The sequence below is a fragment of the Typopeltis vanoorti genome, chromosome 12 (genome assembly GCF_054136105.1).
Source record: "Typopeltis vanoorti isolate ZY-2024b chromosome 12, IOZ_Tvanoo_1.0, whole genome shotgun sequence".
NCBI classification, from domain to species: Eukaryota; Metazoa; Arthropoda; class Arachnida; order Uropygi; family Thelyphonidae; genus Typopeltis; species Typopeltis vanoorti.
The window spans coordinates 131,431,163-131,446,012 of NC_143560.1; the positions used below are offsets into that span (position 1 = coordinate 131,431,163).

Consider the following 14,850-nt stretch of genomic DNA (forward strand, 5'->3'; position numbering starts at 1 on the left):
GTAGTCATACATTGCTTTTGTCAGATACTACCTTATGAGTTTCCACAAATTTTCAACATCTTTTTCACTCAGCTCATCTACCCAACATACTGATGCTACCTGACTATAGAGCTTCCTAAAATCACCTGCTTTATGCTTCCACATGTATCCATTTTGGGCAGTGACCTTTTCTTGTTTCATTACTTTCCAAACAAGTACCTCATGATCAATCTCACCAACTGGCGGCAGTGTCAACACTTAATTAACAACTACATCGTGTGAAGTTATCACCAATCTAAAACATTAAAACTTCTAGTTGCTTCAATCATGTGCTGCTTAAGATACTTATCTCTCAGAAATTCCACAAATTATATCTCCTTGTTCCCATACTCTATCTCCTCCTTCTAGTCTATATTCCTGTAATTAAAGTCTCCCATCAGGATCACCTTCTTTATACATGCCCAAATAATTTGCCTAAACATTTCACAATCAGTATTCTCTGTATTCCCTGAAATATTACATCATCCTATCAGATATACTAACCTGTTTATTTCAACTTCACATCACCCAGATTTGAAATCAGTGCATGCACCATCAACTTCCACACTTTGAGGACACGATTCCTCTGCAATCATTAACAGTACTCCTCCTCCTCCTCTTTTTACATCTCTATCCTTCTGAAAAATTATATATCCTTCTAATTCTATTCCCAACATCACATCCTCCTCAGATAATGAAGTTTCACTTATTCCAATTACTTTTGGGCATATCATCTCAATCAATGCTATATTTAGCATACACAGTATTCGGAATACATCTTTTTTTCCTTCACTTCTAACAATCATCACTCATTATCCTCTAACAGTATAGCCTGCTGTGCCAAGATGAAAAACTTTAATAAAGTGATCATTAAATAGTTCACTATATCCTTTATTCACCAAATTTCCATATCCACCCTGCAAGGTAATCCATCTACTATCATTTTTCCTCATTGTATTCCAAAACGCTGTTTTTGTTCCTCCTTGTATTGCAGTGCCAGTCTTCTCTCATATTCTAATTTTATTCTCCTGACAAAACTAGACACTTTCCTAGCCTGAGCCCTATTATTCCTCATGCAACTACTCTCCATCTCTTTCTTTTCATGTATTCCATAATCTCTTTTTTCCTGCAATTCTGCTTTTATTTTTCTTGTCATCCATTTGTCTCCAAATTGCTTTATCTTCTTCACTCAAGTTATACACTCTGGCATTGCTCTCAACAATGTTTTCTTAAGTATCTCCCATCCACTAATGATTCTTCTTCTTTCAAATTTTTTTCTCCATTGTACTACTGCAAGCTAGTTTCTATGACTGCTAGTCCCCGTCCTTAAAATTCCACATAACTTCTTTCTGTTTTGATACCATTACATGCCTATTCATTCTTCAAGTCAGGACTGCATAGTCACTCCCACAATGGGGGAGAAGTATCTAATCTCAGGCACAATCAGATCCTCTGATGCTATGCCAAAATCGGAAACTCTTGATCCTTGTGTTCTCTCCTCCCATTCTGCCAAAAACAGCTGTCCCTCAAGAAATCCAAAAATCCAGTTCCTTATTACTGTATGCCTTTTTCTCTGCCCACTTTATATCACTATAGTTCATGTCCCCCATAATGAACTTGCCTAACTAATTTGCCTAAACATTTCCTATTTATCACCATGTATATTCCCTTGTCTGTTGCAACACTCCACTAAATATCATGTCTTTTAAACATCTATTACTCTCAAAGCCATTGTTGTTCTTTCCACTGAGATTCTCTGCCCTGAGAATGCACAGTTCATATCTTATGAGTACCAATCCATCACCACATTTCATTTTCCATCCCTGTCCTGATGAAATTTTCTATACTCTACGATTTCTTTACCTTTTGGAACATCCTCCTCAGTTAACCAAATTTCACTGATACCAAAACTCTTGGAGAGACTGAGTCAATGAATGCCACAAACTCATTCCCTGTATTCCTAATACTCCTATAATTTGTGTACAGAAAAAAACAGTGTGTAACCAGTATTCTTATAGCCATTAATACTCCTCTCATACTCCACCTGCCTCTGTAATGTAATATTGTGTACACTCTGTCATTTCCGAAGCCATTATCCCCACATAAGGCCATCCCTGCAACATTCCATGTGTGCAGTTAGTTTACCTATCCTGATGCACTCGCTTCCTCTGAAAGCAATGGTCTCTCCAAATGCCTGTGCCCTTCTGTATTCAAATACAATATGTTTCTTGCATGCAGTTCCCTTCTCTCCTCAAACATACACCATGCAGCCACATATTTCAGACCCCCTTTTTCTGTACATTGTTGCTATCACTGCTGTTCTCCTCCTCTCTGTATTATCATACTGGGGCAACATGCTCAATGTCTTTCCTCGGACACATTTCTTTGGGTCATTCATCCCAACCATTACTATCATCTTCTCCACACTTTCACCATTCTTCTCTGCCATTGCCACACTCTTTATCATTTCACTAAGGACAAATCTGGCAGTCTACTCTGCACACTCAGATTCAGTGAATCTCCTTACATCATACTCTAAACAGATTAATTCATCTTTCTCTCACTGGCATCCCTGATTATTATGCCTTGCAATCTCTCTCTCGTTTCTGTCCCTCTCTCTCTCTCTCTCTCTCTCTCTCTCTCCTCCCTCTCACCTCTCTATCCCTTGCTTTCACTTGCTCTCATCTTTCTGCAGTTTCCTCTATTCCCCTGTCTCTCCCATTCTCTCACTTTCCTCTCTCCCTTACTCTCTGATGCGCTTTGTTTACACCTACTCTCATTCCTCTCACACTCGCCAACCTTTCTCTCTATCCTTCCAAGATCTTCTTTCACCCTTCGAAACTCAGTTTTAATTTCTTTCATTTCCTTTCTCAGCAGTTCTATTTCTCTCTCTCTCTCTCTCTACATATTCTGCTTTCAATTGCCATTCACAATCATGGCCATCAGACCAACCGTCTCTGTTTGCTGAACTACCCAAGGCTAAATCTATATCTATGACTTTAACATTCTCTCCATCCTCCAACACATTACTATCTTATTCAGTTAACCATTAAGATCATTAAAATCATTACTAACTTATTTAGTTTCTGTCATCCAGAAGCTGAATATCATCCATTACTGAAGTACACACAATAATATATTTCCTTACAACTAATACTTATCTTAAACAATATTTTTTCTTGACCATAGAAGCTATGTAAATTGACTATTTGGGAAATGTTGATCAAGTATCTCTGAGAAAAAACTATTTTAATACCAACATCATGCTGTTGTTTAGGCTAAAACTATTTTAGCCTAAACAACAACAAGTGAAATCATGTACGCACCACACATGTATTGTACATGTTCAGTGTTGTTTTGTCATTTAATTAGTCTAGTCTGTAGCATGTTTTGTTAGCTTTAGTTCCTATCATCAGTCCTGTACCCTGAAGATGCCAACAGCTCAAGTTGGTGAAACTAGTTGGTATTAAAATAGTTTTTTCTCAGATACTTGATCAACATTTCCCAAACAGTCAATTTACATAATACTTATCTTTTTTTTAACAGCTTGTGTCACATGTTGCATCTGACTTTGCATGCTAGCAGTGCCCTCCATGTTTTATTTCTATTATTATTTCCATTATTGTCTGCAAACACTTTTAAAACTATTTAATTTGGCTTCCTATTTCTTTGTTAATTTCTGTCAAACGTCCATATAATACTATCTAAGATCATTATTTGAGTGTTATTATGATATTTGGATATTTTCATGCAGTATTCATTCTTCTGAATGCAGTATTTGCTTATGTCATCCTTTTGTCTAATATCCTTAGGAAGGTGGATCCTTAGATCCATCATCCATATCAGCTTTACCTGCCAGTTATGTAAAATTTTTAGCTCCTACTGTATACCGATCAATTTTAATTTCGTTCTGACATTTGTTGTTCAATTTTAAGAAATTTTATTTTATTGTTATGCTCTTATTTAAGTCCAACTTTTTCAGTTGCCTTATATAATTCTTATTATTTTCATTGTATATCAAAATATCAAGATATAAAATACCAATACAAGATACAAATAATTTTTTTAAAAAATTATTATTTTTATTATTATTACTTGATACCTCCTACAAGTCCAAAGACTCATCATGTGAGAGGCAATTTACTCCACTTTATACTACATACATCATACCATCTCCCCTACTACTTAATTTGCCTACTGTATACAACTGCCATCAATGCTATCTATTGCTCATCACCACCAACAACAGTATTTTTTGTCTGGAAATTTTGTATGTTCTGATGGCTGATTTGCTTGTATGCAGGAGAAAAACGAGTTTGAAATAGGGAAAAACCCTGCTACATCCTTATGAGATCACCATCAATTAAAAAAAACCATATATAAGGATTTGTCTCATCATAACAAGAATTGAACTCGGACCTTTTCCAATTGAAGTGCATAATGTAGCATCATTCTTCCATTGTGCTATGGAGGCACTTAAAGTAGTGTGTTTTTGTGTATTGTTATATATCAGTTTGTTTTGATGATATTAGGACTGTGTCATTAGTGAACAGATATGGTCACTTGGGTTTCTTGAAGAGAGGAAATAGTGAAGATGTAAGAAACCAAAATAGTGGATTGCTACCTTTGAAGTTTGTGACAGTTGTTTGATAGATGGAAAAGAGTAGTCATGATAGAAACATAAGTTACTAAAGAAAATTTATAATTTATAATGGTGGCTTCCCACGATGAGTCTATGGACTCCTTGGAGGTGTCAGGAATAATAATGTTAATGTAGAAGAAAAATTTTAATGTACATCAGAGGAAGAGAGAGAGAGAGAGAGAGAGAGAGAGAAAGAGGTGTAAGAGCATGGTTAGTAGGAGTATGAAGAACTAGTTTTTTTTTTTTTGTTATTGTTGTTTTTTATTATTATTATTATTTTTATTTTTCAGGCCTCCATGGAGTCAAAAGACTCATCGAGGGAGGTCCCCCCCCCTGAGAAATACAAAGTCTATCATACCACTCTTTAAACTCATTGACCGTTCTCGCTCCCACCACTCCATCAGGCAATGCATTCCATGGCTCAACCACCCTCCACACAAAGAAACCACTCCTTACCCTCTTGCTCACAGTTTCCTTTCGTAACTTCCAGGGATGGCCTCTTGTCATCACTCCTTCCCGCTGTTCAACCAAGCGAAAGAACTCCCCAGTGTCAACCCTGTAACCACCTCTCAACAGTTTAAAAGTCTCAGTCATATCACCTCTCCTTCTTCTATCCACCAAACTCTGCAGTCCACATTCTCTCAGCTGATCCTCATAACTATCCTTGTACAGTCCTGAAACCATCTTTGTCATCCGTCTTTGTATCCTTTCCACAGTTAATTTATCCCCTTCAAATCCTGGGGACCAAATCTGAGAACAATAGTCCAAGTGTGGTCTGATCAGAGACTTATACAACGGAATGATAACTCTCTTATCTCTGCAGGTCAGTGTCCTTCTCATAATAGCAGCAATCCTCTGTGTTATCTTCACCACCTTTGCAATATGTCCCCTAAACTTCAGATTTCTATCAATCTCGTCTCCCCAACTTCCTCCAGTATAACTCCTCCCATAGAGTATGCAGCATCCCATCGATGTTTCCCAAACCTCAAGACCTTACATTTTGCTGCATTAAACTGACATCCCCTATTCATTTGCCCATCTATCTAGCTTCAAATCCTCTTGCAGGGCTACCACATCTGCACTATTACTAATAATCTTTCCCAGCTTCGCATCATCTGCAAACAACTGAATGTCCCCCTGCAATCCACTGGCTATGTCATTGATTGTCATTTTAATTGACATATGTCATTTTAATTGACAAAGAAATAAAATAAAATATCTACCAGCTATATAAATTTGTCACATAAATAGAATACTAATTATCTTCTAAGTATGAATCATAAAAATGGAAATGTTTGTCTGCAAGTGCAGTATTTGTGCTGTTAACATAATTTGAAATGAATTAAAACTTATTAATAAAGCAAAAGTTAGATAATTGACAAATTAAAACATATGCCATTGTTCTTAATTTTTAAAGATGTTTGAGTTGAATAAAATGTTCTCTTTTATATCAGGTTTCTTTATGTATGCTGCTAAACAGAATTTTGCATTTACTCAACATAAAGCTCGTCTAGTCAGTTTACAACAGGCACCAACTGTATCAGGCCGATGTTTAAGATTTTCATATTTTATGTATGGACAGGATGTTGGAACATTAAGTGTTATTATTCAATCAAAAGCGGACGTTGAAAGCACGGTTTGGAGTCGGTCAAACTCTCAAGGTTATGTATGGCGCACTGGTGAAAGAACCCTTAAAAGTGATGAGTTGTTCCTGGTATGTGTTTTATTATAACAACTATTAGTATCTGTTTTGAAATAGAAACTTGCTAATTAGTGAATATGACTAAATGAAGATGAAAATTAACCACTTCGAAACTAATCATTTTACAAAACAACCACTGCAAATAAATCAACTAAGCTCTCAGTTTCAAATACCTAATAATTGTAAATTATCATTGTTGTGAACTGTTTAGAAGGGTGAGGGAAAACCCATCCCTCTACACAATTTTGAAACTTTGGAATTTTGAAATTATCAGAAGATGACACAACAAAGACATACCTTTTATTGAAGGTAGCAATTGTGATGTAATTAGTGATTTGATTTGATAACAATTAACTTCATATTATTGTTTATAATGTATAATCATCATTAACAATAATATAAAATTTCAATTTAATAATATCGAGCTCACATTCCCATTTCTGTGCCCATTCACTCAATTTATTCAAGCCTTCTTGTAAGGCCACAACATCTTCTCTACATCTCAACTGCTCTCAATCTCTCCATGAAGTCACATTCACAAGATTTAAAGACCTTTATGAACTGCTCATTAAGTATCTCTACTATATCTTCTGGAACAGCTGTCTTTATACCATTTTCTCCAGTCAATGTCATTCTTCCTTAATCATTCTTTTTTTTAGCTGGCTATATATCGAAAGAACTCTCTGGGATTCTTTTTGGCTTCATTAGCTAACTGCTGCTCATACCTCACTTTGGCTATCCTTACCAACCAAGTCGCTTGCCTTGCCTGGTCTTTCCAGTTCTCATGGAATTGGTTATTTCCACTTCTCTTATGCTGTCTCCATAATACCCTTTTTCTCTGTATTGCATGCTTAATCTCTTTACACATCCATTTCACACCTACTTTATTTAACCTTCTGACCATTGGAATGCATTTAGACATTGATTCTACTAGTTAGTTCTTGAATATTCACCAAGCTGCATTGATCTCTTTTCTAACTAACTCCACATTTCATGCTACACCTGCAAGCTGTCTCCTGAGCTCCTCATAATCACCCTCCTTGTACTTCCACATATACTCTTTTCTCACAGAGGTCCTCACACGACTGGCAACCACATAGGTAATAACTTCATGGCTGCTCTCACCAATAGGTGGGTGATTTGACACCTCATTTATAATTACATCCTCCGATGAGATGACCAAATCCAAGACCCTTAATCCTCTTATGCCCTCTGTTACATGCTGTCTGAGGTAGTTATCCCTCAAAAACTCAAGAAACTCATTTTCTTTACTTCCAGTTGCTATCTCTTCATTCCAGTCTATATTGCCATAATTAAAATCACCCATAATGATCACCCTTTTCTTATTTGCTTGACTTATTTGACTATACATTTCACTATCACCACCATCCACATTACCAGGTCTATAACAACATCCCACAAAATATTTGATTCTATTCACCTCTATCTCACACCATACTGCCTCAAAACCACTGGCCCCATTTCCCTCTTGCATCTCTACCTTGTATGGACATAACTCTTTCTCTATCATCAGTAGCACTCTCCCTCCCTTTTTACCCCTTCTATCCTCACGAAACACATCATACCTTTCCATCTCTATTCCTGTCAGGATGTCATCCTCATCTAACCATGTCTCACTTGTTCTGACAATCTCTGGGTGCACAGACGCAATTAGTGCAACCATTTCATCCGCCTTGTTTCTTATACTTCTAGCATTGGTATACAAACACAACAACTCATTTCTGGATCTACAGCTAGTTCCACTGATACCACTCACTCGATGTGATCTCTCCATGCTGGACTGGGGCCATTTCCCTTTCTGCTTCTTCATTTTAGAACCCTTTGCAATTCCATCTGTTTCCTTTTGATCCCCGATCATCCCATTACTTTCCTGCCTACACATGCTCTCACCTCCTCTTGGAGCATTCACCTTTCTCACGCTGTGTATCCCTGTCAACCCTGAGCCTCCCCATTTCCCTGCTCCTCTTGCACACCCATTCTCTCATTTTCTATACTCATACCACTTACTTCCCCATTCATTTCCACTCCTTCAATCTCTCCTGTCTTACTCTCCTGTTCTTCCACATCACTCCCCTCTTGATCTGATTCATTCTCTCTATTCACTTCTCCAGCAGCAGTCTCTCCAAGCGACTCACACCATAACCACTCAAATGCAGTCCATCACTCCCATACAGCTCACTTCGTCCCTCAAACTCATTCCACACATTAACAAACTGTACTCCCATCTCCTCACACATTTCAGCCAGAATATCATTCATAATCCTTGCTCTCTGCCTCATTTCACCACAATCATACCTAGGCAACACACTGACCACCCTTCCTGTCACACTATTCTCCTTTATCTTTACAAGCAGTCTCCTGACATTCATTTTGACATGCTCTTTGTTCTCTCTCAAATCATTTGTACCAATTAATACAATTAACTCTTTTGCTCGTTCCCGCCTCATATTCAATGCCTCAATCACTCTACTCATTTTACTGCCTGGAAAACATACCTTGTGCATTTTATCCTCTAGCACACCTTTAATAATGCAGTCGCCATACAACGCCACTCACTCATCTTTTGTTAACTCTTTCATGCCATCATGATTTATTTTAATAGTTTTGACCTGAATTCTCTTAATTTCATTCCGCATCCATTTCATTTCTTGCTTCATCCAATCCAATTCACCTTCCGAACCTCGGGACACATTCATTCTATCATTAAATCTTTCTAACTTTCTAACTCTCGACTTCTTCTTCTTACTTTCCCACTCATTCATCCTTCTTTGTTTTCGTACTTTCGGTCCAACATATACGTCCAACTTTCACTATCATTCTTCTCACTTTCACTCTCACATATCTTTCTTTGGTTCAGTACTTTCGTTCCAACATGCATCCAACTTTTGCCATCAGTAATTCTTTTTTCGCTATCATTCATTCTTTCGATTTTTTTTACTTGCGATTTCTGCATCACGCCATTTCTACTTTCATTCGTTCTCTCAATTTCGTTTCTTTCCGCCTCACTTTCGTACCTTTTAACATCCGTTACGGTTGTCAAATCGCTCTTTTTCTTTTCTCCTCATTTTTTAACATTTTTTCGCCTGTCTGTCTCACCATCCTTCTCTTTCAAACGTGCACTCGCGACACAATCGGTACTAGCACTTTCTGTCATCAACTTCATATTCGCATTCATCAATTCCTCGTTCAGGTCACATTTCGCACACACCCTTCTTCCATCCACACTAAACATCCACAAATCATTTATGTAATCGAAGGAATACATATAACAGACCTCACACTTAACGAACCGACTGAAATCCAATTTAAAATCATGGAATGACAATGCCGCCGCCATTTTTTTTTTCTCTGCAAGTTACTAGGTCTAATATTAACATTTTCGTATTTGGTTTAAGCAAGAAAAAACCCCACACTAATAATATCGGTAGCGTACAACATTTACAGCCGCTCTTACTTAAACAATTACGCATATATACTTAATTATTCCTAGTAAAACTTATCTGAATCAGGAGCTCTTCAAAACACGTCCGTAGCGCTTGACCCACTACCGCCCTCCAAATGTTAATAATAATAATTATTATTATTATTATTAACATTTGACCTCCATGAGTCAGAGACTCTTCGTGGGAGGTACTCACTATTGAATACAGTGCTCATCCCACTGCGTCCTAAACTGATTCAATGTGCCTACATCCATAACACACTCAGGCATAGCATTCCACTCACCAACCACCCTCCATGCAAAGAACCTGCTTTATACTCCTTTGCTCACATCCTCCTTATTCAGTTTTCAGCAATTCCCTCTTGTTCTAGTCCCCCCCTCCCATTCTATGAAAAATCTCTTCCATGTGTACCCGATAACAACCCCCTGACCAGCTTATATGTCTCGATCACATCCCCCCCCCCTTCCTCCTATTCATGAGGCTCTGCAACTTACATTCTCTCAATCTGTCCTCGTATTCCACATTCCAAAGACCACTTACTACCTTTGTGAATCCTCTGTGGACCCTTTCCAAAATATCCTCGTCACCATGAAAACCCGGGAACCAAATCTGTGCACAATAATCCATGAGGCCTGATCAAGACCTTATACAATGGAATCATAACGACTCTATTTCTGCATGTCAGGGTTCTCTGCATCATTGCCATGATTGAATGTGATGTCTTCACAACTTGTAGAATGTGGCCCCTGAATTTCAGGTACTTGTCTACCATCACTCCTAGATCTCTCATCTCCTCTACTTCTGTTAAAGTTTCCCCACCAAGTGTATACTTTGCATCTTATCATTGCTTACCACATCGCAAAACCTTAGATTTGGCAACATTGAACTGAAAATTCCACTTACCTGCCCATTCATTATTATTATTATTCCTGATACCTCCAAGGAGTCCGAAGACTCATCGCGGGAGGACATCTTCAACTGTCTCTACACCTTACCTCTACTACGAATCAACGCCATCTACCGCCCACCTCCAACACCACCACAACTAGTAATTTTTGTCTGTAAATTGCTTGTGTTCTGAAGGGCCGATTTGTATGTATGCAGGATGAAAAACCCGAGTTTCCGGGAGAAAAAACCCTGCTACCTCCGTTTGAGATCGGCTAACTCACCATCGATTGATGTCGACCAGATAAAGATTCCTCCCGTCGCGACGAGAATCGAACTTAAGCCTATTCCAATCGAAGGGCGCAATGTACCGTCGTTCTTCCAATTGCGCTACAGAGGTGCTTATCGGAGGCGATTCATGCAATCTATTCAAGTCCTCTTGTAAGGCATTAACATCAGCCTGACTGTGCATTGCTCTCCTCAGTTTTGTGTCATCTGCAAACAGCTGGATATCACTAGTTAAACAGCTGGATTACACTAGTTATTATGAATTATCAAACTTTGTATATTTTCTGATTTATATTATTTCTTGATTATCATAAATCATTAAATTCTGTGATATTGGAGAAATTAATGTTTAAAAAATTGGAGCACAGAGGGTGTGTTGCAGGATATGTTTAAGCAATTGAGTTTGGTGAGTTCAAAAAGAATGACTGCTATGGGAGATTATAAACTGGGAAGAGGAAGATGCATGTAGCAATAAGGGAATGGAATTTCTAGAATTCTTGATGGACAAATGTCTTAGGTAACATGTAATAGAGGGAAAAAGATGTTCAAGAGTCTTGGATTTGGTCATATCATCAGAAAAGCTGATAATAAAGGAGATGAAATCTCCTCCATCATTTGGAGAGAGTGACCATGTTGTTTTGACTTAGAAGATGAATACATGTGTATTCATCTTCTAAGGCAGGTGATTATAATAGCCATAGATATCAACTTGGGACAGTTCCACGGAGGGCAGAATTGGAAGGCCAGGATATTTCCAATTGTGAAGGAATATTTGTTGGCAGCAGTAGTAAGCTGTATTCCTCGAGTGAAGAAGCGACAATTTGGTTTAAAGTGGATGACAAACAATATCAAAGAGGGGGTGGAGAGCAGATGCAGGAAGAATATAAGGCCAGAAGAGTGACTAGTATGTTAAGGAAGGCAAAACTTGTATTTGAGAAGAGATTGGCACTAAGATACAAAGACAATCCTAGGGAATATTTTAGCTATGTGGCCAGTAGGAAGAAAAATGATTGTGGAAGAATTACATTGTGGGATAAAAATGGGAATAGAGTAACTGATGCAGAGGACATAGTAGAGTTTTTCATTGAGCACTTTATTGGAGTATTTCATTCTGGAGAAGAAGGTTTAATACTAGAGGGGTAGGCAGTTTTGAGGTGCAAGAGGAGAGTGTGTTCCAAATACTGAGTACTCTAGATGACAGTAAAGCTGTGGGACTGGATGTTATTTCACCATGGGTTTTGAGAGAATGTGCTAAAAAAAAACTGACAGCTCCTCTGATCTGGCTTTTCAATGAAAGTCTGGCTATGGGAAAGGTACTCAAGGAATATAAGGAAGGTAAGAATGTGCCATTGCATAAGGGCGATAGCAGACTGGAAGTATGTAATTATAGTCCAGTTTGTGTGTCATCGGTAGTTGTTAAGGTCTTGGAGAAATTAGTGAGGGATTATATACAGCATTGGGCAGATGAGGGTAATGTTATCAATCAACAAGGATTTGTTAAGGAGTATTCTTGCTTATGTAATGTGATTGCCTTTTATAATAAAGTAACAAGAGCAGTTGATGAGGGAAAGTTCATAGACTGCCATTTTTTGGATTTTGCAAAGGCATTTAACAGGGTGCCATATGATAAGTTAATAATTAAGTTGCAGCACATTAGTTTAGATGTCGGGTTAGTCAACTGGGTTCAGGATGGCCGTCTGGTATCAAAGAGTTGTGCGTGATATGGCAATATCAAGGAAGCAGAAGGTTACAAGTAAGCTCCACAAGGCTCAGGTACTGAGACCTGTATCGTTTAACTTTGATATCAATGGATTGCAAAGGATATTCAGTTGTTTGCAGATGATATGAAGCTTGGAAGGGTTATTAGTATTAGGACAGATGTGGCGGCCCTGCAAGAGGATTTGAATAAACTAGATAGATGGGAAAATGAATGCGGGTATCGGTTTAATGCAGCAAAATGTAGACTCTTGAAGTTTAGGAAACATCGATGAGAGGCTGCATACATGATTGGAGGAGGAAGTAGGGGGAGACAAGAGATCTGGAGGGTGATGATTGGTAGAAAACTGAAATTCAGGGGACATATTGCAAAGGTGATGAAGGTAACTCAGAGGATTGCTGCAATACTGGAAAGATGCTGACCTGCAGAGATGAAATTGTTATCATTCCGTTGTATAAGACCCTGATCAGAACACACTTATACTATTGTTCTCAAATTCGGTCCCCAGGATTTGAATGGGATAAATTAACTGTGGAAAGGGTGTAGATGTGGATAACAAAGATGGTTTCAGGACTGTACAGTGATAGTTCTGAGGATCGGCTGGGGGAATGGGACTGCATAGTTTGGTGGATAGAAGAAGGAGAGGTGACACGACTGAAACTTTTAAACTCTTGAGAGGCAGTTACAGGATGAACACTAGGGAGTTCTTTCACTTGGTGGAGCAATGGGAAGGAGTGATAACAAGGGGTTATCCTTGAAAGTTGCGAAAGGAAGCTGTGAGCAAGAGGGTGAGGAGTGGTTTCTTTCAATGAAGGGTGGTGGAACCATGGCATGCATTACCTGATAGAGTGGTCAGAACGAGAACGGCCAATGAGTTCAAGGAGTGGTATGATAGACTTTGTGTTTCCAAGGAAGGACCTACCATGATGAGCTGCTTGACTCCATGAAGGCCTGAATAATAATAACAATAATAAAATGGTGTCATCCTTCAAAAGCATTATCAGAATTAAATGTTTTGAATATCTGGTAATCAATCAGAAAGTTGAAAAACAAAATAACTTTCTGTGTGTATTTGGCTATTGCTTGATACTTTTTTAATGTGCCTAGTGGCCTTGTTCTTTCCTCTTTTTCTCAGTAATCTTCATTAGCTTGTAGATCTTACTCAAGCAGAAAGGAATATTATCAAACATATCGAGACACAATTCATTTCCAAGATGGCAAGTAGCAGTGACAGTTGCAGCAGTTTTGAAGTAATGATACTTTCTCTATAGTTTATCATTCAAAAGAGATATAAGTTCATGCTCTGCGCCTTTTGCCATTAAAAGGCTGATTGAAATATAATTGATATATATTACTCCAAAGAAAGCAGTGTGTGGGCTAAAAGAAGAATAGTTTGGGAGATGCAGACAAGTTGGAGCCTTTCAAGTAACTCTTACTCTACTGATGATGAGGGAAATTTTCTTAGATCTGAAGATAATGAAGATGGTTAATTGCCACTAAACACATGCCAGCCTGTCCACAGTTTCCATTAATAGGTAAGCTAGGAATTACTGAAGATTTCATGTTGGAGGCTTAATGGATTTTTTACAACACTCAAAAAGAATTAAAATAGAATTTAATACTTCCTATATTTCGTCCTAGTCACTAGGACATCTACAGGGATTACAAAAACAATTAATGTAACATATACACAAATAACAAACAATACTAAGCCCAACCACGTGGGTGACACTAAAGTCCTATCTAGGTAGAGTGCCCTCTAAGGGCAGTAATAGGTGGCCTGGAATGTAAGGTGGGAACTCTGGTGATGAGTGTTTCACCAGAGTTCCCACCTTACACTCATCACCAGAGTTCCCACCTTACATTCCAGGCCACCTACTACTGCCCTTAGAGGGCACTCTACCTAGATAGGACTTTAGTGTCACCCACGTGGTTGGGCTTAGTATTGTTTGTTATTTGTGTATATGTTACATTAATTGTTTTTGTAATCCCCATAGATATCCTAGTGACTAGGACGAAATATAGGAAGTATTAAATTCTATTTTGATTCTGTTTGAGTGTTGTAAAAAATCCATTAAGCCTCCAACACGATGTCCTCACAGCACTTAAGCCTCTACACACGAATTACTGAAGA

General features: G+C 38.1%; 1 protein-coding gene across 1 annotated transcript in view; it reads left to right on the forward strand.

Annotated features, from left to right (window-relative positions):
- Positions 1 to 14,850, forward strand: part of LOC150101230 (MAM and LDL-receptor class A domain-containing protein 2-like) — a 1,363,156-nt gene that overhangs the window by 293,942 nt on the left and 1,054,364 nt on the right. The window contains exon 12 of the mRNA XM_090402193.1: positions 6,115 to 6,374. Coding sequence (XP_090258319.1) covers positions 6,115 to 6,374 — 260 coding nt within the window. The remainder of the gene's footprint in view (positions 1 to 6,114; positions 6,375 to 14,850) is intronic.